Below are 27848 nucleotides of genomic sequence, written 5' to 3' on the forward strand. Positions count from 1 at the left end.
AAACTTTACCCATACGCCTATCGCGGTCTGATTTGAAGCGGATGATGCGCCTTTTTAGTAGATTTTGTTGGGCAGGCAAAAAGCCTAAAGTTAGCCAAAACCTGTTAATAGGGAGCTGGAGACAGGGGGGAATGGGTATCCCGGATGTGTTCCTATATAATCAGGCGTGTTTGCTGCGCCACTTAGGAGATGTGGTGAATGCCACGCAGTATTACACACCTATGGGCTTGGAGGAAGCTTTTTTTGCTCCCTATGATATATTAGCATTGCTCCATTTACCTCGTAGTCAGCTCCCTTCTAAATTTAAAAAAAGTATAATACTACAGCCCCTTCGGGAGGCATGGCAGTGGTGGATGCGGCAAATGGGGGGCCAACCACACGTTACAGATCAAATCCCAATCGTAGGCAATCCTGTTTTTGAAGCAGGGATAGATAACCCGACATTTGGCAGATGGCAAGGGCTGGGCATCACAAGATTGGAACACCTATTATTGGACAATGGGGAAATGATAACATTTGACGCTCTTCAAGATAAAGTGGGATCAGCTTGGGGCAATAGATTTGCCTATGCACAGGTCCGACACTATGTGAAATCCCTGAGCCAAGTACCCCTGAGAGGGCGGATGGGGGAGCTGCTAAGGGTTTTCTTTGAGGAGTTGCAGATAGAGAAACAATCTGTATCAGCATTGTATGGGGCACTGGCTAGGCGTAGGTCCCAGAGGCAATATGTTGATCTTAAGCGAAAATGGGAACAAGATCTGGGGACCTCCCTGGCAACATGGGATGTGTCAGCTACCTTGAAGGGCATACGGGCGTTGGTAACAGATGAGAGGCTGAGGGAGTGTGGTTATAGAGTGGTCCTACGGGGGTATATGTCTAGAACACAACTGGCTCATATGTTGGGGCCGGACATCTCGGGGTGTTCTAAATGCGGAGGGGGTCCCAGCTCGTTATATCATGCATTATGGCAATGCCCCAAGGTGCGCATGTTTTGGCAGAGGGTAAGAGGGTTTTTGATTCGATTGGGGAACAGAGTTCAAGGAACGGAGCGGCAGTTTCTGTTGGATCAACCAAGAGTGTTTGCCCCATTAGGCGCCCCCGCTATAATGTTATGCAGGAAGCTGAGCTTGGTAGCGCGGAAATGCATTATGCAATACTGGGTCTCATCGGAAGGGCCAGCTTACTGGCATTGGCGCAATCAGGTGCATCTCCTGGCCTCTTGGGAGGCTAGGGATTCAAAACAATCGCCTAAACGTAGAGTGCGCTTTCTGCAGATTTGGACACCATACCTGCAAATGCTCAGCCCAAGGGGACGTAGTCTGCTTGTCAATGCCTGATAAATAGTGGAATAATGGAGAGTATGGGTAGCCTGGAGTAGTAAATTTAGTCTAGAGTGGAATTCTGCTTGCAAGGGGGGGAGGTATTGGGTGGGGGGTTGGAGGGTTTGAGTGAGATGTATATGGCTAAAGCTTGGCAGTGCTCTAGAGCTTTGATGTTTAGTTTTCTGATATTTTGTGATAAGCACTATTTTACCTAATAAAGTATTCAAGTGTATGATATTAGGAACAAGAGTCATTTAAAACCTAATGTTAGCATGGGCCAAGGAATCGTTAAGAGGGGAGGGGGGAGAAAAATGGGGACGAAAAGTGTTTGGCGAAGTTGAATATGTTGTAAGAATGCTGTTTTGTATATCAAGCAATGCTATATGCATATTCTACACTACTTTGTATTGTGAGAATCGTTAATAAAACAGTTTAAACATAAGAACATCCTCCAGTTTCTGGTATCCTTGGTCGTACTCCCACTTTTTGTACATTATTGTTTTTACCGTGGGGTGTTTGAGTTCTCCGCTTGCTGGCGGATCTTCTCTCACCTTCAGTCCACACATTCACATCTCACTACTGCCTTGAGCAGGATACCCGATGCGACAGTCAGTTTAGGCAGTCAGTGTTGCTTGTTTTGGGTGAGCTTGGATGCTAGGGATTCCCCACTTGTGAGAATGTAAGCTTGCTTGTCCTCGGAGAAAGTGAAGATATTTACCTGTAGTACGTATTCTTGAAGGACAGCAGGCTTCACATTGTCACAGTCCCGCCCACCTCCCCTTGGAGTTGTTTTTTCTTCACTTTTTATTTCATTTTTTGTTTTTGTATTAAACTGAGAGGCGCAGTCATGCTGCAGGTGGGAAGGCACTCATGCATGCGCATTGGAGTGCTGCTTGCGCTCCAGAAAGCTCTCGTTCTTTTTTTTTTCTTTGGTATTCTACCCACCCGCGCAATGCAGGATTGTCTACCCATGTGAGAATGTGAAGCCTGCTGTCCTCGGAGAAATACCTGCTACAGGTAAATATCTTTGCTTTATACCAGACCTTCTTGGTGAATCATCTAAAAATCTGCATAACATATATTCCAATTCAGAAGAAGCCTCTGAAGTAACTAACACAGGATGGAAAAAACTCTTACAAGCCCATGCTAGGCCACCCCCTCTTTTATCCCGTCTAGGAGACTGAAGTAACTGATAGCCTTAAGGGAATAATTAGGGATTACAGGACTATCTGTTTGTTAGCCAGCCATGTTTATGATATAAACAAAAATCCCAAATCCAAAGAGTCTAAAATATCACTGAATATCAATATTTTGTTGTTAACAGATCTTGCAATGACATAGATTGCCAGCACAGAAGTCAAGGAATTGTTAAACAGATTAATATTCTCATTTTTGTCTAATTCTGAAAGAAAGCAGTTGTCAGGTTGCTGAAATTGTTTGGCCTTTATTTGATCAACATTCTTCCTATTGCTGACAATCACATCACTGCTATGAGGACAAATCTCATTACAAACCAGCAAATTCTTATAATTGGCATTAATCATAGCTCTAGATTTAGGTTTGCTAACAGTGGTATACTGAACTAGTATAGAACTCTGTTCAATCACATTGCTCAATGCACTGCTAAAAATGCCCAAAAGAGCTAAACTTAAAAACAGTAACTACCACATTTTAAGACAATTAAAACTATTAACTATCAATGCTAATATTACCCCTCATTAACAGTCCAGCATGAAAGATACTCTTAGAATTTTATCCAAATTGTCCACCAAGGTGCACACTAAGGTCCAGGACATGCCCCTTGAGTGTGCCCCTTCGGTGGCACACCTCAAACATGGCATGATTATATGCCTCAGTGTCAGCTGGAACTGGTGATGTCAGCAGAGTAGGCAGAGTTTACAGCTGCTCTATGGAGCCTCCAGCAGCAACAGAAGCAGGATGGAGTTTAAAAAACAAAGCAGAACAGTCTTACTCTGGTCACTAAAGCACTCTAGACCTTCTCTTTGGTTTGCACAGAGCCCTTTAATTGCTAAGGCTGGCACTGATCTTTGTGCTCCAGGCTTATTCTTTAATGTATTCTACTTTAAATCCCACAGAAGAGGAATGGCATGATGGACCCTGACGACTTCCGTGCCTGCCTTATCTCCATGGGATACGACTTGGTAAGCCACCCTTTTCTTTTCTATAGAGAATGCCTGTCACCAACTGCTGAGCACAAAATTTCAATACCACAGGGTGGGAGGGAGACTGTGAAACTAAACCCATCTACAAGCTCTTAGCGAAGGTGTTGCGCCATCTTTTTGCACCTCAGTTTACTGATGTGCCTGGTGTAGAAATATTCTCCCAAAGGATGGCTTAAGTTCCTATTTTTGGTTGGTTCTAAAAGACATTGGAATAGTTTTTGGAAGATAGGCCTTAGAGTAGTACTTCTCAATCTTTTTATTTTGTTTCACACTTCTGAGTTTCATGAGTCTTCAAAGCAACAAACAACATTTCTAATGATCTCCACTCCCAGACTCTCCCACCGACAGAAGGGGAAGAGCACTTTTTACATGTGTGTGCCTTATTCTTCTGGCTTCAATCTGAGGTTTGAACATGCAAAGCTAGTTGATCATGTGAGATGACATGACTCCACCCTTTCAGACATCAGGCTGGAGCTAACAGAGGAGGCACACAAGTGAGAAGCAAATGAGGAAAAACAAGTAACAAATGCATAAGTCCAGTGGGAAAGATACTTTTCAATATTCAAAGTTATTTAAATGGGCAGGAGAGCCTCTGACCATTTAAATCACTTGTGCCTGCCTAGTTGCTGATATTCAATGGCACTTTAGCAGCCATTTTTACTATGGAGCTGCTAGGGGCAGGAACAAATGGGGTTCAGTCCTGACCCGATTGTTCCGTTAGACCACCAAGGAGTAAGATAGGTCTGGGGGGGCCTCCTCTAACTGGGGAGGAGGGGCAGGCTGGTCTTTGTGCTGGGGAGCTAGGAGGAGGATCGGAACTGGTGTTGGGTGTTGCAGAGGACATGCACACTCCACTAATGCGGATCCCTGATGATATTCAACTTGGACCCACATAAACGTCTTATGCGGGTCTCAGATGAATATCAGCTGGGACCCACATAAAAGGGTCAAAAACTAGTATTCAATGCCGGTGCCTGGGCATGGCCCAGCACTGAATTTTGGGACCTGAATCTGATCGCAGCAATCAGCATTTAAAAAACATATGACCACTACCAGCTGAATATCGACCAGAAAGTGTTCATTTAGGAACCATTCCTTGATCAAACATGGAGAGCATTAGACTCATGTGGGTTCTATGGAGAGGGTTTGGGATGTTAGGATTGTGGAATATGGTTATCAGTGCAACTCTTGAGTTGGGCGGATGTAGCGTTCTCGGTAATGCTTGTGCGTTGTTGTGTCAGAAGAATAGAGGGTGAGATATGGGATGTGGCATAGAAAAGGGGGAAGAGGAAGCGGAGATAATGGCTTGCTAATAAGATCAATTATGGTTCTAAAGGATGCTGAGTGACCCTGGACGCCTGGAGGGCTACATGTTAGGCAAGTACTTTCATATATATTTAGCAATTCAAAAACAGGGAATTGGTTAATTTAAAGTTCCTGATAATCAACATAGATGGCAATCATTCTCCCATTAAAGGATCAAAATTATTATCAACTTGAGAGGGGACAGTGGATGTTGCCTTCTTACAGGAAACACACTTAAGTGCAGGAGAACACAGAAAACTGCAAAAAGATTGAGTTGGAAAGGTCATATTTTCATCTTACATAGTAACATAGTAGATGATGGCAGAAAAGACCTGCATGGTCCATCCAGTCTGCCCAACAAGATAACTCATATGTGCTACTTTTTGTGTATACCTTACCTTGATTTGTATCTGTCTTTTTCAGGGCACAGACCGTATAAGTCTGCCACTAGCCCCGCCTCCCAACCACCAGCCCCTTGATTTGTATCTGTCATTTTCAGGGCACAGACCGTATAAGTCTGCCCAGCACTAGCCCCACCTCCCAACCACCAGCCCCTTGATTTGTATCTTTTTCAGGGCACAGACCGTATAAGTCTGCCCAGCACTAACCCCGCCTTACAATTCTTGACAAAGGGGGGGTGGCTATTTTATTAAATAAATCTCTGGCACTGGACACCCATAAGATCATACAGAATCCCCAGAGCAGATTTGTTTTTTTTCATGGGGACATTACAAGGAAGGAAAATAGCTTTACAAAATATATATGCCTCAAATGTTTATAACCACCAATTCTTTTCTGATATGCTGGCTAAGCTTTAGTGGAGGATTACCCCCTTTAGTCCGACTGGAGACTTCAATGTAGTTCGGGACACCATTCTAGATTGTAAGCATCCTAGACCATTTAAAAGCACTGATTGCCATAAAGGTGTCAATTTTCTTCTCTGAGGACAAGCAGGCTGCTTGTTCTTACATGTGGGTCGACGTCCGCTTCGGCCCAGGAATCGGCAATTTTGCAAGCAAAATATAAAAAAACGTTTTGTCAGAGTCTTCTGGCGCGCGTGCAGTGTGCACCGTGCATGCGCAGCCATCTTACCGCCCGTCGCGTGAGCGTTCCCGCTCAGTTATTTTTTTTCCGCGGTGATGTGCGGTCAAGTTTTTCCCCACTCCTCGCAAGCCCGGGAAAGAGTTTTCTCACGTTGACTTTTTGACCTTCTTTCTTTCTTTTTTGTGTAGAATTTACAGTTTTAAAAAAAAAACTCCTGTAGTTTTCTTACTTTTTTGCCCCTTTTTCTTTTAACAGGTACGATTGCATCTTTTGATTTCACCGAAGCCGTTTTTTCTTCCATGTCATCAAAGACACCCAGCGGCTTCAAACGTTGTACTCGGTGCAACCGGACTATCTCGGGTACCGATACCCATGCTTGATGTATCCAGTGCCTTGGGCCCAACCATAGCCCAGCGGCTTGTAGTCTGTGTCTTCGCATGAAGAAACGGACCCAAGCGTCTTGAGAGACCCAACGTGAGAAGCTTTTTGGGGCTCAGTCTAGTCCTTCAACATCGACATCGGTACTGAGGTTGGCGGCGTCGACATCGAGGGACGCATCGACGTTGGGAGCGAAGGTAATGGCTGTGGACCGACCAATTCGTGCTGGGAGCAATGAGGCATCGAGTGGGTCTAAATCCCCTGGGACTGACCTTTGTCGGACCCGGCCCCGAGGAGACATGAGGATTTCACGTCTTCCTCATCGGTACCGAGGAGTCTAGATGACGGGCATCGAGCAAAGGCGAAGAAGCACCGTCATCGTTCTCCTTCGACACACGGTGCCGGGAGCTCTGGGGCGTCGAGGGATTCAGACCCGAGAAGCATCGGTGCGGAGAGGATCGCTCTCCCTCTATTCAGGAGGTGCCGATGTGTCAGTCTAGCAGCCCGGTACCTGCTCCCAAGCCTCGACAGATTCTGCCGCCGGCTCCTACGCTGACCCCGCAGCCTTGTCCGACGGTGGCTCTCGACGAGCTTCTGGAAGGGTTACTGCACCAGTCTGCTTCCGTACTGTCAGCTACAGTAGTTTCTGGCCCTTCGCCTGTGGTGAGGTCCCCGACCTCTGTGCCGCCTGCGGCATCGGTGTCGGCTGCCACCCAGGTCGACTCTCCCTCGATGTCGGTGGAGGAAGCTTCAACTTCTCGGCACCACCATCGAGGATGTCGTTCCTCGGCGTCGAGCAGGCTCAGTTTCAGATTGCTCTGAGAGATGTCTTGTCCGATACTGAAGATGAGCGTTTGTGAAAAATTGGATAAAATAGGCATTACTGAGACTTGGTGGAAGGAGGATAACCAGTGGGATACTGTCATACCGGGGTACAAAGTATATCGTAGTGATAGGGTGGACCGGACTGGTGGAGGGGTAGCATTGTATATTAACGAGAGCCTTGACTCAGATAGATTACAAATTCAGCAGGACACAAATCACACCTTTGAATCATTGTGGGTTGAAATTCCATGTATACAAAGGAAAAGGACGGTGATAGGAGTGTACTACCGTCCACCTCGCCAGGATGAGCAGGTAGACGCAGAAATGATAAAAGAAAAAGAGACACAAACAAAATGGGCAATGTGATAATAATGGGTGACTTCAATTATCCAAATATATACTGGGTAAATTTATTTATTTATTTATTTATTTTATTTTATTGCATTTGTATCCCACATTATCCCACCTATTTGCAGGCTCAATGTGGCTTACATAGTTTTGTAAGTTGTCGTTACAGGGTAGCAGATACATTTAGTATTGTGCAGGAATTAAATGAGGGAAGAAAGAAGAAGGAAGGGAGTGATTAGGGTAGTTATAGAAGGTGTTTTTTTTTTTAATTGAGTGGGTTGGTGAGGTGTACAGGTGTGATTATCGGTTCTCGTTGTAGGCTTTGCTGAAGAGATATGTCTTCAGAGATTTGTGGAAGACAGTTGTTTCGTCGATTGTTCTCAGGTCTGTAGGCAATGCATTCCATAATTGAGTGCTTATGTAAGAGAAGGTGGTGGCATGCGTCTGCTTGTATTTTAGTCCTTTACAGTTGGGGAAGTGTAGGTTGAGAAATTTGCGGTATGATCTTGTGGCGTTTCTTGGAGGTAGGTCCACAAGGTTTAGCATATAGCTTGGGGCTTCCGCGTGAATGATTTTGTGTACAGTCGTGCAGATCTTGAACGTAATGCGCTCCCTAAGTGGGAGCCAGTGGAGTTTCTCTCTTAAGGGTTTTGCACTTTCATATTTAGTTTTTCCAAATATGAGTCTGGCGGCAGTATTCTGGGCCGTTTGGAGTTTTTTGATGGTCTGTTCTTTGCAGCCCATGTATAGTGTATTGCAGTAGTCCAGATGACTTATTACCATTGACTGTACCAGGGTACGGAAGATGTATCTCGGGAAGAAAGGTTTTACTCTTTTAAGTTTCCACATGGAGTAGAACATCTTTTTCGTCGTGTTTTTCACGTGGGCATCTAGAGTGAGGTTCCGGTCAATGGTGACTCCAAGAATTTTCAAGTTTTGTGAGATAGGAAGAGAACAATATGGTGTGATTATGTTGGAGAAGTGTTTTGTGTTATGTTGAGAGGTGAGTACAAGACATTGTGTTTTTTCTGCGTTAAGTTTTAGTTGGAATGCATCTGCCCAGGTGTGCATTATTTGGAGGCTTTAGTTGATTTCATTGGTAATTTCAATTAGATCATGTTTGAACGGGATGTAGATTGTGATGTCATCTGCATATATGTAGGGGTTGAGGTTTTGGTTGGCTAGCAGTTTGGCTAAAGATATCATCATCAGGTTGAATAAGGTTGGCGAGAGGGGGGATCCTTGTGGGACACCACATTCAGGTAACCATGGGGGTGATCTGTCCACGTTCATTGTTACTTGGTATGATCTTGTGGTCAGGAATCCTTTGAACCATTTGAGAACTGTCCCTCCTATTCCAAAGTATTCTAGTATATGTAATAGTATTTCATGATTAACCATGTCAAAGGCACTGGACATGTCGAATTGTAAGAGGAGTATGTTGTTTCCAGTTGCAATTGTTTGTTTAAATGAGTTCATTGCGGACACTAGGACAGTTTTAGTGCTGTGATTTGACTGAAATCCTGATTGAGACTCGTGCAGGATTGAGTGTTTATTTAGGTATTCAGTAAGTTGTTTCGTCACTATGCCTTCCATGAGTTTAGTTATAAGTGGAATAGAAGCTACTGGGCGATAGTTGGTTAAGTCCATTGTGCTTTTCTTAGCATCTTTTGGTAGCGGAGTTAGTAAGATATTTCCTTTGTCTGTGGGAAAGAGACCATTTTGAAGTCTGTGATTTACATGATTTGTGAGGTCTTTTTTGAATTGTTTAGGGACAGATCTTATAAGGCTGTTAGGGCAGATGTCTAATTTGCATTGTGACTTGGCGTATTTACTGAGCCAATGTGAGGTTTCTTCTGACAATATTGTGTCAAAGTTGGTCCAAGATCGGTCTGCTGGGTATTCTCCAGTTTTTGGGTCTAGACATTCAAGGATGCTTGTGTATTCAGTGGTGTTGGTAGGTATCATGAGTCTGAGCTTTGTAATTTTTTCATTGAAGTAGTTCGCAAGGTTGTTTGCGGATGGGGTGTCTGTATTATTAAAGGTGACCGATGTAGTGTTTAGGAATTTGTTTACGAGTGAGAAGAGTTTGTGTGTGTCCTTGTAGTTTGGTCCTATTAAGGTTTTGTAGTATGTTCTTTTAGTTTGTTTGATAGTGTATTTGAATTTTCTTTGTAGTTGTTTCCAGTCTTTGAGTGTGTGTTCATCTTTTTTTCTTGTTCCATGCTCTTTCTGATCTTCTAACTTGAGTTTTTATTTCTTTCAGTTCTTCATTAAACCATGGTGTTGAGTTTTTTCTATGTGAGGTTCTAGTTTGAAGAGGTGTGATGTTGTCTAGTATTGTTCTGCATCTGTTGTCCCATTCTTGGAGAAATTGGGGTGAGTCTGTAGGTGTTATCCATTCGTCAGTATAGAATAGTTGCCAGAATGTTAGTGGGTCTATTTTGCCTCTCGTAGTATAGGTTTTTTTTCCTTGTTTTTGTTGTGTCTTTTTTGTTCTCCAATGAAGGGAGAGGTTTGCTTTGTAATGATCGGACCATGGCGTGGCAGTCCATTTTGTATCTATAATTGTGAGGTTAGGTTCTGATGCGACTTTGTGGGTGAAAATATCTAGTGTGTGTCCTTTGTTGTGGGTGGGTTGCATGTTTGGCCAGTGGAACTCCCATAGTTGGAGGAAGTCCTTGCATTCACGTGTGTTGCTTGAGTTAGTATCTTCAAGGTGTAGATTGATGTCTCCTGCTATGAGGAGGTCCTGGCTGGAAATGCATGTATTCAATATGAAATCCATAAAGTGCGATTGTGAGTCTTGCCAGTTGCCTGGGGGTCTGTAAAATAGGATTAGGTTTAGGTGTTCGCATAGGTTGGGGTGATTGATTCTAACTGAGGCTATTTCAAGTTGGGGAAGCATAGTTTCTGCTGTTGTTGTGATTGTGAATTGAGATTTATAGATTATTGCTATGCCTCCTCCTCTTTTTCCTTCTCTTGTCCAGTGAGTGATTTTGTATCCTGGAGAGCAGAGCTCTAAGATGATTGGATCTTTGGAGTCATGGATCCAAGTTTCGCTGATAAGTAGGAGGTCTAGATGGTCATCAGTAATCCAGTCTGTTATTATTGTGGTTTTATTAACTGCTGATCTGGCATTAATGTAACCTATTTGTATTAGTTGGTGGTGTGCAGTTGGGTTCGAGGTAGTAGTGATTTTTATCTTCTTGATATTTGAGTTTGTTATGTTCTTTCCTTCCTTTCTGTTGATGATGTCCGTGAGTAGTAGGTTGTTCGTGGCCTTTTTTGATTTTTGGGGTAAGCATGTTTTGTATGGGTTGTGCGGGTGGTTTATGAATTGTGCGCACTGTGGGACTGTTGTTGTCTGTGCTAGGAATTATGAGTGCATGTTGGATTAGGGTGAGACAGTAGATAGTTAGGAGGAGGTTATTGGCGTTCATATCAGTGTTAGTTTGTGTGTTAGTATGTGTGTTTATAGCGTTAGAAGATTTGGTTGTTAAATCGTGGTGTTATTGCTTTAAGGTTTGAAAGCAAATTACAGTTCTAGATGTGGTACAAAGCATATTACAGTACTAGATGTAGTGTCATGCTATGAGATGCAAATTACTATAATTTAAAACAGATTACAATTCTAGGTGCAGATTTCAGGTATTTAAATCAGTCTTTAAATTAAGTCTTTTGACCTGTAGCAAGGTGTATATAGAGCTTTTGAGTCTGTGAAGCATTTAATCATTTAAAGGAAGTCTTTCACTGTGTTGCAGAGCATATAAATCATGTTGCAAAGTATGTACCATGTTGTACCATGTTGCTAGGTATGTATAAATCTTTTTTAAAGCCTGTAGTGCATTTAAGCATTTAAAGGAAGTCTTTTCCTATGTTACATAACATATAAAGCATGATGCAAGGCAACTAGACAATTGAAGCTTATGTTGGGCATTATTAAGGCATTTAGAGAAGGTCTTACAATGTGTTACAGAGCCATGCACATAAAGTATGTTGCAAAGCATAAGCAACAAAGCAAATTCGAGCATATAGAGAATGTTGTAAAGCATATACAGCAATTGATGCGTATGCTAAAGTTGTTAAGGCATTTAAGAAGGTCTTACAGTATGTTATGGAGCATCGCTAGCTGCTGGCAGTTGATTGTTATTCCCTCGTTTGCAGGGTCGAGTCACCTGGGAGGATCGTTGGATGAAGTCTCGTCTTTCCGCTCACAGGCTTGCTCCTCACTCCGATAACAGAAAAGTCTCTCTTCTCTGCTCACGGCTTGCTTTCCTCTCCGATAGCGGGTGGGGTTTGATCGGGCCGGATTTAGCAGGGTCTTGTCCCGTTCCGGGGCAGATTGCCTCACTATTCACCGGTTGGCCCTCTTTCTCGATAGCGGGTGGGGTTCTATCATGCAGGATCCCGGCAGGGTCTTATCCCATTCACGAGGTGGTCGTTCCGCTTTCCGCAGATTGGCTCTTTTTCCGATCGTGTGCAGCGGGACACGCTAGAGAGGTACAATTCCTTGATGAAATCAGGGACAGCTTTATGGAGCAGCTGGTGCAGGAGCCGACGAGAGAAGGAAAAATTCTAGACTTGGTCCTTAGTGGAGCGCATGATCTGGTGAGGGACGTTATGGTACTGGGGCCGCTTGATAACAGTGATCATAATATGATCAGTTTTGATATCAACCTTGAAGTAACTATACACAGGAAGTCAAATACGTTAGCGTTTAGTGTAATATATAGTAACATATATTAAATGCTTTTTTTCTGGGGCTCTGGGGGGGCTGTTCCAGCATTTTGGTGGATGCTTCTGGCTGAAAAAGTTAGTTTGGAAATTATTAATGGAGTTAGATGAAGAAAGTGTGAGATGTTTCTTAAATATGGTTTTATTTTTCAAGGAATAAACCATGATTAAGTGGGGATTGTACTATAAAATGTTCCTTGCTGTTTTGGGTACAAGTCAGGTTAAAATTTGACTTTAAAATGCTCTATATAGGAAGTTTTGCAGTAACTTTTATGGGGGGAAGGGTCAGCCAAGATTCTAAACCAAACAGATCAGAGAAAAAAACCCTGTCTTTTCCTGACAAGCTGATTGGTTGAGTGATGTCAGATGTTCCTCTAGGGAGGGTGAGTTGCTAGGGTGACTGGTGAGCTGAAGACCAGGGCTGTGAACATGGAGAGTGAGACAGAATAAAATGTTTGCTGAGTGTGAAATGTAAGAAATGAAAGTATATATTTTATGGTTTTACAGTGAACTAAGTGATTGGAAGAGTAATTAAGACCTATGCTTATGTGTACCAGTTTGAAAGTGAGTACTTAAATAAACAAGACTGCCTTTTTCATGGCTGTATTGCTGAATTCATGTGGGGAAAACTGATGTGTTTTGGGTGAGAGAGAGCTGTACTAATAGAAAGCTGTGAGAAAGTTTAAACCATATTTAATTTGGTTTTGAGGGGAGAAAAGGTATGTTTCTGCATACAGTGAATGGATGGTTAATCTATAGGGAATTTAAGGTAATGGAAGTTTGAATGAGAGTCTGTATGCTAAGGTATTAAGTGGACACATGGCTGCTTTACTCTTTATAGAATAAGGAAAAACAGTTGAGACTCAGGTTGTGAGGTTGAAGATGAATTTGATATTTGGAATACAGGGTTTGGAACCTGACTGCATATTAAAGAAAATCCAGCCCTGCTTTTGCATGAGTGCTGTATTCTCCAGATTGATCTGATAGCTGTGAAGGGAAAAGTTATGGTTTTATGTGAAGTCTGTGAGATGGAATGTTGAATCACCATTTGAATTTGGAATGGGTTACTGTGGGATGGTTCTGAATGCAGTGCTGAAGCCTGCTGGATCATTTTAGACTAGGGAAACAACAGTGAGAAATAGGCTGTAAAGTGAGTACTCCTTTAACTTATTTTATTTCAATTAGAGAGTGTGGCCACAGTATTGAGAACTGATTAATTGTCACCAGAGTGGAGTCAGTTCCTGGACAAGCAGGGAGTTTTAAGGGCTTTGCCTCCATTTATTTTCTTTATAAGTGAGGTTTTAGGAAGAAGAATTCTGTAGATCATCTGCTGAAGAATTTCCAGATGAGCTTCAATGCAAGAAAAACATCATCTAAGTAAATTCAACTACAGCTAAGTGACATTGCCAAGGGTGTTGAATGGAATATATTATTTTTTTCACAACACTTTAAGGGAAAACAAAGGAAAAGACCATCAGATATTAAAAATCCATGAGATCCCTGCAAAAACACCAATAGTGCACACAAAGAGGCATATTTTCAAAGCACTTTGGGAGGCTAAGTTCCATAGGTTTCTATGGAACTTTGGGAGGCTAAGTGCTTTGAAAATATGCCTCAAAGAGACCAATTTTTACATCAGGATAGAGAATAACCACAAATATCTGATTTTGATAAAAGACAATTTAAATACTTATCTGAAAAGGTTCTTTTCTGCCTTTTTAGGTGAAACAGACAAAGTTAAGGGTATACATGTAGTTCTACATTTGAATGTTGAATATGTTATTGCAGTTCTATTAAGCCTCACACTAATTGTGAATTTGAGTTTATTTGAATGAAAATTTGCTTGCATTTGTATTCAATAAAGAAAAAGATAATTTGCAAATCTGAATGTGCGGTTCTTCCAGTTCAGGAACAAATCCTAAATTTAGCTTCTTTTCCTCCTTTATTCTTTGAGAGTAAAGGACGAGGTTAGTTTATTTGTTCCACTCCCTCGGCTGTGAGTGTGTGTTCCCTGGATATTCGCCACGACTACAAACATCAGGTATCTGGGAGCACATCACTACAGTCCAGCCGAGAGAGGTGGTAAAATGATAAAATGAGAAGAACGGTGAAAAAAAAAACTTAGAGGGGCAACTGAGAGGGTAAAAACTATACAACAGGCATGGACACTGTTCAAAAATACCATCCTGGAGGCCCAGGCCAAGATGGAAGTCCAAAAGACAGCCGGCGTGGTTGAAAAGTGAGGTGAAGGAAGCTATTAGGGCTAAAAGAAACGCCTTCAGAAAATGGAAGAAGGACCTGTCTGAAAATAACAAGAAGAAGCATAAGGAGTGTCAAAGCAATAAAAGGCGCAGATAAAGAAGGCCAAGAGGGATTACGAAAAAAGATAGCATTAGAGGCAAAAAAACATAGTAAAAAATTTTTCAGTATATTAAAAGCAGGAAGCCGGCAAAAGAATCAGTTGGGCCGCTGGATGACTGAGGGGTAAAAGGGACAATCAAGGAAGACAAAGACGTAGCAGAGAGATTGAATGAATTCTTTGCTTCGGTCTTCACCGAGGATGATTTGGGTGGGATACCGGTGTCGGAAATGGTATTTCAAGTGGACGAGTCGGAGAAACTTACTGACTTCACGGTAAACCTGGAGGACATAATGAGGCAGTTCAGCAAACTGAAGAGTAGCAAATCTCCTGGACCGGATGGTATTCATCCTAGAGTATTGATAGAACTGAAAAATGAGCTTGCGGAGCTACTGTTAGTGATATGCAATTTATCCTTAAAATCGAGCGTGGTACCGGAAGATTAGAGGGTGGCCAATGTAACGCCAATTTTCAAAAAAGGTTCCAGGGGAGATCCGGGAAATTATAGACTGGTGAGTCTGACATCGGTGCCGGGGAAAATGGTAGAGGCTATTATTAAAAACAAAATTACAGAGCACATCCAAGGACATGGATTACTGAGACCAAGTCAGCATGGCTTTTGTGTGGGGAAATCTTGCCTGACCAATTTACTTCAATTCTTTGAAGGAGTAAACAAACATGTGGACAAAGGGGAGCCAGTTGATATTGTGTATCTGGATTTTCAAAAGGCGTTTGACAAGGTACCTCATGAAAGGCTACAGAGGAAATTGGGGAGTCATGGGATAGGAGGAAATGTCCTATTGTGGATTAAAAACTGGTTGAAGGATAGGAAACAGAGAGTGGGATTAAATGGGCAGTATTCACAATGGAGAAGGGTAGCTAGTGGGGTTCCTCAGGGGTCTGTGCTAGGACCGCTGCTTTTTAATATATTTATAAATGATTTAGAGATAGGAGTAACTAGCGAGGAAATTAAATTTGCTGATGACACAAAGTTATTCAAAGTCATTAACTCGCGACAGGATTGCGAAAAATTACAGAAGGACCTTACGAGACTGGAAGACTGGGCAGCTAAATGGCAGATGACGTTTAATGTGAGCAAGTGCAAGGTGATGCATGTGGGAAAAAAGAACCCAAATTATAGCTACGTCATGCAAGGTTCCACGTTAGGAGTTACGGACCAAGAAAGGGATCTGGGTGTCGTCGTCAATAATACACTGAAACCTTCTGCTTAGTGTGCTGCTGCGGCTAGGAAAGCTAATAGAATGTTGGGTATTATTAGGAAAGGTATGGAAAACAGGTGTGAGGATGTTATAATGCCGTTGCATCGCTCCATGGTGTGACCGCACCTTGAGTATTGTGTTCAATTCTGGTCGCCGCATCTCAAGAAAAATATAGTAGAATTGGAAAAGGTGCAACGAAGGGCAACTAAAATGATAGCGGGGATGGGACGACTTCTCTATGAAGAAAGACTAAGGAGGCTAGGGCTTTTCAGTTTGGAGAAGAAACGGCTGAGGGGAGACATGATAGAGGCATATAAAATAATGAGTGGAGTGGAACAGGTGGATGTGAAGCGTCTGTTCACGCTTTCCAAAAATACTAGGACTAGGGGGCATGCGATGAAACTACAGTGTAGTAAATTTAAAACAAATAGGAGAAAACGTTTCTTCACCCAACTCATAATTAAACTCTGGAATTCGTTGCCGGAGAACGTGGTGAAGGCGGTTAGCTTGGCAGAGTTTAAAAAGGGGTTAGACGGTTTCCTAAAGAACAAGTCCATAAACCACTACTAAATGGACTTGGGAAAAATCCACAATTATTCCAGGAATAACATTCCCTTTCCTCCTTTCCTGAAGTTACTATTGAGGAAACTACACTTCTCCTTTCTTCCTCAAAATGTACCACCTGTTCCTCTGATCCCATTCCCACCCACCTTCTTAATGCCATCTCTCCTGCTCTTATTCCTTTTATCTGTCACATTCTCAACCTCTCACTTTCCACTGTGACTGTCCATGCTGCCTTTAAACATGCTGTGGTCACACCTCTCCTTAAGAAGCCTTCACTCGACCCTACTTGTCCCTCTAATTACCGACCCATCTCCCTCCTTCCTTTTCTCTCCAAATTACTTGAGCGTGCTGTTCACCGCCGCTGCCTTGATTTTCTTTCCTCACATGCTATTCTTGACCCAATACAATCTGGTTTTCGCCCTCTCCACTCAACCGAAACTGCACTTACTAAAGTCTCCAATGACCTATTACTGGCTAAATCCAGAGGTCAATATTCCATCCTCATTCTTCTTGATCTTTCCGCTGCTTTTGACACTGTCGATCACAGCATACTTCTCGATACCCTGCCCTCACTTGGATTCCAGGGCTCTCTCCTTTCCTGGTTCTCTTCCTACCTCTCCCTCCGCACCTTTAGTGTTCACTCTGGTGGCTCCTCTTCCACTTCTATCCCTCTGCCTGTCGGCGTACCTCAGGGTTCTGTTCTTGGTCCCCTCCTCTTTTCTATCTACACTTCTTCCCTTGGCTCATTAATCTCATCCCATGGCTTTTCCTACCATCTCTATGCTGATGACTCCCAAATCTACCTTTCTACCCCTGATATCTCACCTTGCATCCAAACCAAAGTTTCAGCGTGCTTGTCTCACATTGCTGTCTGGATGTCTCAACGCCACCTGAAATTAAATATGACCAAAACCGAGCTTCTCATTTTCCCCCCCAAACCCACCTCCCCACTCCCCCCGTTTTCTATTTCTGTTGATGGCTCTCTCATTCTCCCTGTCTCCTCAGCTCAAAACCTTGGGGTCATCTTTGACTCTTCTCTCTCCTTCTCTGCTCATATCCAGCAGATTGCCAAGACCTGTCGTTTCTTTCTTTACAACATCCGTAAAATCCGCCCCTTTCTTTCCGAGCACTCTACCAAAATCCTCATCCACACCCTTGTCACCTCTCGTTTAGACTACTGCAATCTGCTTCTTGCTGGCCTCCCACTTAGTTACCTCTCCCCTCTCCAGTCGGTTCAAAACTCTGCTGCCCGTCTCATCTTCCACCAGGGTCGCTTTACTCATACTACCCCTCTCCTCAAGACCCTTCACTGGCTCCCTATCCATTTTCGCATCCTGTTCAAACTTCTTCTACTAACCTATAAATGTACTCACTCTGCTGCTCCCCAGTATCTCTCCACACTCGTCCATCCCTACACCCCTTCCCGTGCACTCCGCTCCATGGATAAATCCTTCTTATCTGTTCCCTTCTCCACTACTGCCAACTCCAGATTTCACGCCTTCTGTCTCGCTGCACCCTATGCCTGGAATAAACTTCCTGAGCCCCTACGTCTTGCCCCATCCTTGGCCACCTTTAAATCTGGACTGAAAGCCCACCTCTTTGGCATTGCTTTTGACTCGTAACTACTTGTAACCACTCGCCTCCACCTACCCTCCTCTCTTCCTTCCCGTTCCCATTAATTGATTTGATTTGCTTACTTTATTTATTTTTTGTCTATTAGATTGTAAGCTCTTTGAGCAGGGACTGTCTTTCTTCTATGTTTGTGCAGCGCTGCGTATGCCTTGTAGCGCTATAGAAATGCTAAATAGTAGTAGTAGTAGTGTACGTTTGGGAAGCTTGCCAGGTGCCCTTGGCCTGGATTGGCCGCTGTCGTGGACAGGATGCTAAGCTCAATGGACCCTTTGTCTTTTCCCAGTGTGGCATTACTTATGTACATATGTGGGAGGAAGAGGAGGATCCCAGGTACTTTTCTTCTGACGAGTCCTATGGAATTCCTTCTGAACCTTCCCCTCCACCAGAAAGGAGACTGTCTCCACTGGAGTCTATCCTTTACCTCCTTTGTCCGGGAAATGGCTGCGGCTATTCCCTTCTCTATGGAGGTTGAGGATCAACCCAGGGCAGAGATGATCGAGGTCCTGGATTATCCTTCTCCACCTAGAGAGGCTGCAATGGCTCCTTTGCATAATGTACTGAAGGAAGTCCTTATGTGAAACAGGTCGTTCCCTCTGTCTAACCCCATGATCCCGAAGAGAACTGAATCCCAATATAGCATCCACAGGGAACCTGGATTGATGAAGTCTCAGCTACCTCACAATTCCATGGTGGTGGAGTCCGCTCTCAAAAGAGCCAAGAGTACTAGGGGACTATGCCTCGGCGCCCCCAGGAGGTTTTTTGGAGGGAAGAGGAGTGCTCCCTATTCCTATGCTAGGCGTAGGTACACTCCTGCTTCTCAGCAGCCTGTCCAAGCTCAGTCCCTGCACACTCATTCTTGTCAACAGCGTGTGCCTAAGGCCTCTGTGGCTCCCCAGCAAAAGCAAGGGACGGGCTTCAGCATAGCCTCAGAAAAAGTATTCATACCGGACTACTTACCGGTCGGGGGGAGGTTGATATTTTTTCACCAAAGGTGGCCTCTCATAACCTTCGATCGGTGGGTTCTTCAAATAGTCCGGTCAGGATACACCCTCAATCTGGAATCCAGACCTCCAAACTGTACACTGGGAGTTCATTCTTACAGTTCCCAGCACAGGCAGGTATTTGCAGAGGAACTCTCCGCCCTTCTACAGGCCCAAGCGGTCAAACCCGTTCCACCAGGGGAAGAAGGGCTGGGATTCTATTCCAGGTACTTCCTTGTGCAAAACAAAACAGGGGGGATGCATCCCATCCTAGACCTAAGGGCCCTGAACAAATTTTTAGTCCGAGAAAAGTTCAGGATAGTTTCCCTGGGCACCCTTCTTCCCATGATTCAGGAAAATGATTGGCTATGCTCTCTGGACTTAATGGATGCTCTCTGGACTTAATGGATGCTTGCACCCACATTTTGATACTCCCAGCTCACAGGAAGTATCTTCGATTTCAGCTAGGAACACAGCACTTTCAGTACCGTGTACTGCCCTTTGGCCTGACGTTTGTGTCCAGAGTGTTTACCAAATGCCTAGCTGTAGTTGCAGCGTCACTACGCAAACTGGGAGTGCATGTGTTTCCTTATCTCGACGATTGGCTGGTGAAGAGCACCTCGAAGGAGGGTGCTCTGGAGTCTATGCAAATGACTATTCGGGTGCTAGAGCTACTGGGGTTCGTCATAAATTATCCCAAGTCCCATCTCACCCCAGTCCAAAAATTGGAATTCATTGGAGCCCTGTTGAACACTCAGACAGCTCAAGCTTATCTTCCCGAGGCAAGGGCGAACAACCTTCTGTCCCTGGTGTCCACGGTTCGAGCGTCCCAGCAGGTCACGGCTCGGCAGATGTTGAGACTTCTGGGGCACATGGCCTCTACAGTTCATGTAACTCCCATGGCACGTCTACATATGAGATCAACTCAATGGACCCTAGCTTCCCAGTGGTTTCAAGTTGCGGGGGATCTAGAAGATGTAGTTTAACTGTCCACCAGCCTTCGGAATTCTCTTCAGTGGTGGGCGATTTTATCCAATTTGACCATGGGGCGCCCATTTCAAGTTCCTCAGCCACAAAAAGTGCTGACGACGGATGCATCTCTTCTGGGGTGGGGAGCTCATGTAGATGGGCTCCACACTCAGAGAGCCTGGCCCTTTCAGGAAAAAGATCTGCAGATCAACCTCCTGGAATTAAGAGTGATCTGGAACACTGTAAAGGCTTTCAGAGATCGGCTGTCCAACCAAGTCATCTTAATTTAGACAGACAATCAGGTTGTCATGTACTACACCAACAAGCAGGGGGACACCGGATCTCACCCTCCATGTCAGGAAGCTATCCAGATGTGGCTTTCGGCACGCCGTCATGGCATGTTTCTCCAAGCCACTTATCTGGCAGGTGTAAACAACAGTCTGGCTGACAGACTGAGCAGGACAATGCAACCTCACGAGTGGTCACTGAACATTGGAGTAGTCCGCACGATCTTCCGAGCATGGGGCACCCCCTTGGTGCATCTTTTTGCCACTCAGATCAATCACAAGATCCCTCAGTTCTGTTCCAGGCTTCAGGCCCACGACAGGCTAGCATCAAATGCCTTTCTCCTACATTGGGGACAGGCCTCCTGTATGCATATCCTCCCATACCTCTAGTAGGGAAGACTTTGCTGAAACTCATGCAAGATTGAAGGTCCTGGATTTCAAAGAAACTAACTTTGCCGAGATGGGGGAATTTCTCAAGGAACAGTTAGTGGGATGGGAACAGCTGAAGGATGTAGTAGAACAGCAATGGACGAGACTGAAAGGAGCTATATTAAAGGCAACTAACCTTTATGTTAGAAAAGTACATAAAAGGAAAAGGAAAAGAAGGCCTCTCTGGTACTCAAATGTAGTAGCTGAAAAGATAAGGGAAAGGAGGCTAGTCTTTGCTCGTTATAAGAAGACTCAGAAAGATGAAGACAGGAGAGAATACCTAAATAAGCGAAGAGAAGCTGGAAAAGCTATCAGGAAAGTGAAGCGGCAAATGGAGGAAAAGATAGCTAATACGGTAAAATTTGGGGACAAGACCTTTTTCAGATATGTAAGTGAGAAGAGGAAGTGCCATAATAGCATTGTGAGGCTCAAAGCTGAGGGAGAAATATGTGGAAGAGGATAAAGCTGAACTGCTGTTAAAAGTATGCTTGTCCTAAATTAAGCAAGGATGTTTTTTGGCTTTTGAAAACTAGTTAAAAACTGTAATAAGTTAGTAAAAAAAAAGTATTATCTTATTTTCTGTTTTCATTTTGTTAATGTATAATGCAGCAATTGGACTATGACAGTTTTTGAAATTTACATCTGCTCTTTTTATATTTGCATAGTACAGAGGGACATGTGTCACTGTTCCTATTTTTCTGGTGTTGCACCATATGCAGAATGTAGCTTCTTGGGGGTTCAGTGTAATTTTTGTCTACATATTTCTGTTTTTAGTTTGTGGTTACTTATTCTATACTTGAGGGTCTACCTGTATTTGAAAAAGGCTGGGTATTCTGTTAGTACTGATTCTGTGTAGGATTGATCTGTACTAATCCAGCTTTTTTAGTTTTACATTAGGTGTATTAATGTTCTACTGCCTACTGTAATCCTTATGATATGTCATGATACATAAATCCATTTTTACATGCACATGAAGGCGTTTATTACTTGTCAATACCTTCCTTAGGACTCAATCTCTTCTCCATCTTGACAAATTGTATACACCGAATGCACTGCAAGAAAACCCTCACTCACTAGCCTTTAATCTCACTAATCTCACTCTTCAATGTTTGGGAAAGACATCTCTGCACTTTGGTCCAGCATCTTCCTTCCCTCCCATTTTACTTTTTGTTTCTGCGTGTTGTAAGGCAATTATGGAGTAGGCCTATCCCTGACCCCACCCCCTATCCTGCCCCCTTTAGCCTCCCCAAACAGCTGGGCCACCGACCGCCTATGGATGTAGTTTTTATTGATCATTCAGCAGTTTGGATGCAATTAAAGTGGTTAGGGGACACGTTCAAGCAGAGAGAGAATTGTGGGTGGGGTGGGGAAGGAAAGGAGAGATGGTGCAGGAGGAATGAGAGACATAAGTGTTGGACATAAGTTGGAAGGGGTGAAATCTTGTATCTGAGGGTCAAAGGGAGGGGGAGATGCTGCATGGAGACCGGAGAGGGGCCAGAGAAGGAGAAATGTTGGACACAGATGTGGAGGGAAGGGAAAGATGGTGCATGTGGGAGAGAGGGAGAAATATTGGACATGATGTGTAGCGGGAGGAAGGGGGCAGTAGAGACCTGTGTGGCTGAGGGGGGGGGGGGGGGGGGGGGAGTGCTGCAAAAAATTTCTTGAACACTAAGGATGCCGTGAACTGAAAAAGTTTGGGAACCACTGTCTTAAATTGTTTTGCTAAGTGAGCAGCGTAACTTAAATAAAGTCCCTGAGATTACCTATTTAATTCTACCTTTCCCCACCACAAGAAATAAACATTTCGTAAACCTGGCATATATAAATTTATTAAATTTAAAAAATATATATTTTCAAACCCCCCCCCCCCTCCTCCCCCATATTGATTCCACAGTGGTCAACATTTTTTTTTTTTTAATGTGAGATGCAGTGGGCAAAAAAAACCTGGATATTCAGCTACAATATCTGCTGCTTTATATTCTGAGAGGAATGAGATGCCAGCATTATTCAGAGAGTAGCAATGTTCAGCTGCTCTCTGAATAGCTTATTCAGATAGATTTAGGACAGCCTTTTTGCTGTCCAAAGTTATCTGGACAGTTGTCCAGGTAGTGACACTGAAAATTGCCACTACCCAGATAACTACTCCTAGACCACCCAGTACTATCTGGATCGTGCCAAGGTGATAAAGATATCTTGGAGGAACTTATCTGAGTGGTAGGTGCCCCTACCCAAGTCCTTTTAAATATTGGCCCCTTTATTTTTGCATTAATGCTGTTCTCAACCTCTGTTTTCTACTTTCCTGTTTGTCTTCTTGTATCTCTTTCCAAGATTCTCTGCCCAGTTTCCATTTCTCCTTCTATCTTCTTTTCCTCCCCTACATCTGTCTCGACAATGATCTTCCTGTTTTAGCTCTTTGATCCATATCTTTCTTTGTTTCTTCTCTATAAATTCCAATTTCACCCCTCATTTTCATCTTCTAGTCCTTAATCTCCTTCTTTTAATCTTTCACCCACCTACCAGTTTTACCACCTATTCCTTCTTAGTTCATCTCCCTACTTACCCTATGCCTAGTTCCCTTCTCCTATCCTGAGACCCTGCATCAGTCCCCCAGATCCCATCATGTCCCCAGTATCTGCCATCCTGCTTTCTCCCATGCTCTGCCCCTGCCTCAGTCCCCAACCCTACCATCAGATCTTTCTTCAAGCCTTCAACCATAAGAGTCAGCTCTATGGGTGCTTGAGCACTCCTAACATTGAACAAACTCCTTGACCATGTCCAGGGAGAGGTAATTTCCATTGGGTTTAGCACCCCTAATAATTTTGAAAAGTTGGCTCCTAGGCCTTCAGCCTCTTTCTTTTTTTTTTCTCTCTCTCTCTCTCTCTCTCTCTTCCCCTATGTCTAGCATCTGCATTTTGTTTCCCTATTCCCCACATCTTTTTCTCTTCCCTCTTCCTCCCACCCTATGTCCATACCTCATTATTAAAAGGGACTTGAGAAAATCCACTGCTTATTCCTAGAATAAAGAACATGAAATCTATTTCATTTGTTTGGGATCCTGCCCAGTATTTATGATGTGGATTGGCCACTGTAGGAAACAGGATACTGGGCTTGATGGACCTTTGGTCTGTTGCAGTATGGTGATGCTTCTATATTTATGTAGTGCCTTTTGTCTCCCTATTCCCTACTCTCCCTCTGTATTTCCAGCATCTGTTTTCTATCTCTCCATTTCCCACTCTTCCATCCCCAGGTCCAATATCTCCTCTCTCTCTCTCTCTTTCACACTCCCCCCTCCAGTATCACCCCTCTATCTATTTCACACCCCCACATGTTTAACTTTTGCCTTGTCTCCCTATTCCCCATTCTCCCCATGGTCCAGCATCTGCCTCTTCCTCCCCCCCACCCCCACCCCATGGTCCAGAATCTCTATTAACTTTTGTCTCCCTATCCTGTGGTTCAGCATCTCCCCTTTCTCTTCCCTCTCCTTCCCCACCCCCCCCCCCCCCCAACTCTGTGGTCCAGTATCTCCCTTTTCTTAACCTGTGGTTTAACATCTGTCCTCTAGCCCCCTGCCCATGTGGTCAAGATCCTTCCCTTTTCTCTCCCATCCCTTTCTATGCCCCCTCTTCCTTTCTCCTGCCATGGCCCCTTTCTTTGGCTGAGCCAGTGGCAGTGTAATAGACGGAGGGAGTAGTAATAGTAAGAAAATGAGCTGTGAGGTACCTTCATGCTCCCATACTCTAAAAAATCTGGCCATGTCCAACCCCCTCTTTAGTATTCTTCCTGTTGGGGGTGTGCCGTGGCAGGTGATAGGGATAGGCCTGCCAGGCCTGTATGCTCTTCTCTTTCCAAGAAATAAACAACAAACATGACTCACTGTTGAGGCAAACAAATAAATGTGAAAATAGAGCACATTGTGTTTGAAGGAAGGAAAAAGCTTCAAGGAGCACCAGACTAATTGGCCTAAAGAGCTACAAGTGATCAATATGATCTGTTCCTCATCATTGGCTAAAAAAACCTTCCTCTATAAAATATTGTACACAAATGTGCAAAACTACACCCCACTAACTTCAAGCAGTAGGTGCTCAAATATCTACAAAAGCATACTCAGTTCAAAACTTTAGAGTAGAGTACTTAGCTTCAATGCAGTCATCATTCTGCAGTCACATACTCTGCTCCTAACAACCCCTCGGACCGACGTTGGCCAGCATTTTGCTCCAGCTTAAATGAGCTATGCTGCTTCAAGGTCCATATAGTCGAGGCAGCAAAGAGAAGAAACATATGCAAAACAACTGCAACCAAAAAAGTTCATCACATCCTATATAATAAAACACACCTCCAACGTTCTGAAGCCGAGAAAGTGAAGACTTCAAGCCTTGAAGCATTCCTGCAACGTTCCGGAACTACGGCTTCAGAACATTGGAGGTGCGTTTTATTATATAGGATGTGCTCGGTGCTTTTCTGTAGCACATGGGGGAATTTAATATATGCTGATTAAAGTGGAGGAGTGGCTGGAGGGGGGCAGGGGACACAGGAGAATCGCTGGGTGGCTGGAGGGGGGGCAGGAGAGAGAGGAGAATTGCTGGGTGGCTGGAGGGGGAGCAAGGGAAAAAGGAGAATCGATGGGTGGCTGGAGGGGGGCAGGAGACACAGGAGAATCGTTGGGTGGCTGGAGGGGGGCAGGGGACAGAGGAGACTCGCTGGGTGGCTGGAGGGGGAGCAGGGGAGAGAGGAGAATCGCTGGGTGGCTGGAGGTGGGACAGAGGAGACACACTCGCACCCAGCAGTCTCACTCTCTCTCTCTGTCACATACACACACACTCGCACATTCACTCTCTCTCTCTCACACACAGTCAATCTCACACATACTCTCTCAAACATACACACTCCGAGGAAAACCTTGCTAGCACTCGTTTCATTGGTGTCAGAAACGGGCCTGTTTTACTAGTGAAGATATATAGGTCATTATATATATATATATATATATATACGTATATAATTCGCACCTCCAACGTTCTGAAGCTGGAAGCTGACTCCGTGGCAGTGAAGCCGTGAAGCCCTGTAGTGTTCGTAGGCTCTCAGCACCAGTCATAGAGCCACCCTCAGCCCCGCCCCCCCAACACACAATTCGCACCTCCAACGTTCTGAAGCTGACTCCGTCACAGTGAAGCCCTGAAGCCGTGAAGCCCTGTAGTGTTCATAGCCTCTCAGCACCAGTCAAAGAGCCGCCCTCAGCCCTGCCCCCCACACAGTATGTCACTCACTACACAGCCCTGCTTCATGCCACACAGCCACTCACAGCACCCCTCTCACTCCCGCTCCAGCCAACCCACCAGCACTCAACGAAAGCCAGCAGCCAATAACCTGTGAGTGAGGAAGTATAACTGTACTATCTGCTCTGGTCTACGGTAAGATTTCGGGTGATGCTGAGAGACAGAGGAAGAAGGAGTAGGCTGGAACTCGAAGAGGGGGGAAAGGGGGTCCTGGAACTCGGGGAGGGGGGAGGGGGCCCTGGAACTCAGAGAACAGGGAGGGAGGCAGGTAAGGGGGCATGGAACTCGGAGGGAGGGAGGGAGGGAGGGAGGGAGGGAGGGAGGGAGATTACCTTGCTAGTGCCCGTTTCATTTCTAACAGAAACGGGCCTTTTTCTCTAGTATTAAATACTGTGTTCTTACAATAACGACAACGTTTCAGCTAAACCTCGCTGTCCAAGGACACTGCAATCCAAAAAATATGGCGCCCTTATTAAACTAGGTGTGACGTAGGACGCTGAACCTGGACATGACCAATAGAAAAATAGTTAGAAAAAATGACACCATTCAAGATGGTGGAACCCCTCCGGTTCCAGAGTTCTTAACCAAAAGATCCACTTCTGTTCTCTTTGAAGCAAAAGTCTCCCAATATCACCCCCTCTCTTCAGGGGTTGCATGAGTTGTAGTACCACACACCGCAACTCCTGAAAGGTATGTTGATAGGTGATACAATGCGCCACTAAGGGTAAGTTCATTTTGCCAGTCTGAATGGCACTCCGATGCGCAATCAGATGGACCCGCAAAGTTCTGGATGTTTGCTCAACATAAATTTTCTTACAAGGACATTGTAAACAGTACAATAGGAGATATATTGATATGAGATAACGAGGATAATAGAGATTTTGAAACTAAAAAATAATCTATCCTAGAAAAACTATTATGGGATGCTAAAAAGAAAGTATAATTTTTGTCTGTGGATGTTGTAATCTCCATGGATCTTGCAAATGGAATTGAGAAATAAGATATTTCCGGGAGGTAGATGCCTTGGCAGGTGAAAGTTTAGTTCTAGAGTGTCTGTCCATCCGTATATCTAAAGGTAAATTGAAATCCCCTGCCATAATGATAGGTAATGAATCATACAATTATAATTTCTGACATAGAGAAAGAAAAAACTCAGGAGAATCACTCACACATGCTGGTTGCACTGGCTCCAGAGCCTTTCCTTTGACAAAACTTCCTGTTTCCCCATAGGTGGGACCATGTCAGAGGGAAGTTCTGGGACTGGCATGAACAGCATGTGTGAATTGCTGCTCACTGCCAGCAACCTCTGGAATTGAAGAAAAGTTTAAACAATACTCTGGGGGGGGGGGGGGGGGGGGGGCGGGCGGAGGAGGTTGAGAGACCAGAAGAGATGCAGGATTGCCTGTAGGGGAGGAGAGGGAAAGATGCCAGATCGTGGGCAAGGAGTGGGAAGAGAGAAAACATTCACTACTTTGGTTTCAGGCCCACTCGATATTGGTCGTCTAGCTACCCCAGTAGTTCAGATTCTGCCCTTTTGCAAGACGGTGGCAACAGAGGCAGGGGCGGATGGTTGTTGCTTCTGGACCTTCATGGGAGGGAGCTACGGAAATACACTTGAGCCACCAGGGTCTGCCTTTGGGTTGTCTGGGGAAGGGGGACTGGCTCCTGGTCCCATATGAGCCACCAAGGCATTTTTGCAGGGTGGGCTGGGCTGGGGTCTGAGACAGGAGTCGGGGGCTCTGAGCTGTGTTTTATTTTATTTTTTTATATTATGTATATCTATATATGATCTCCCTTTATGCCAGTGCATGAACCAATCCTCATTCATGCACTGAGAGGAAGGAAGATATTTATTCGCAATGCAGGAAGTGGCTGCATATTACCAAAGCATTGTGCACTGTTTATTTCTGACAGTGCACACTTTTTATCACTGCAGTAATTTGCATGCCATTAGTTAACTGCATTGAGAGTAAAAATTTATTTAGCATGTGTATAT

The 27848-nt window shown here is 44.3% G+C and overlaps 1 protein-coding gene across 1 annotated transcript in view; it reads left to right on the forward strand.

Annotated features, from left to right (window-relative positions):
* ACTN3 (actinin alpha 3) overlaps positions 1–27848 on the forward strand; it is a 368054-nt gene that overhangs the window by 266388 nt on the left and 73818 nt on the right. The window contains exon 19 of the mRNA XM_030217755.1: positions 3419–3484. Coding sequence (XP_030073615.1) covers positions 3419–3484 — 66 coding nt within the window. The remainder of the gene's footprint in view (positions 1–3418; positions 3485–27848) is intronic.

Source organism: Microcaecilia unicolor, chromosome 11 (assembly GCF_901765095.1).
Source record: "Microcaecilia unicolor chromosome 11, aMicUni1.1, whole genome shotgun sequence".
In the NCBI taxonomy this organism is placed as follows: domain Eukaryota; kingdom Metazoa; phylum Chordata; class Amphibia; order Gymnophiona; family Siphonopidae; genus Microcaecilia; species Microcaecilia unicolor.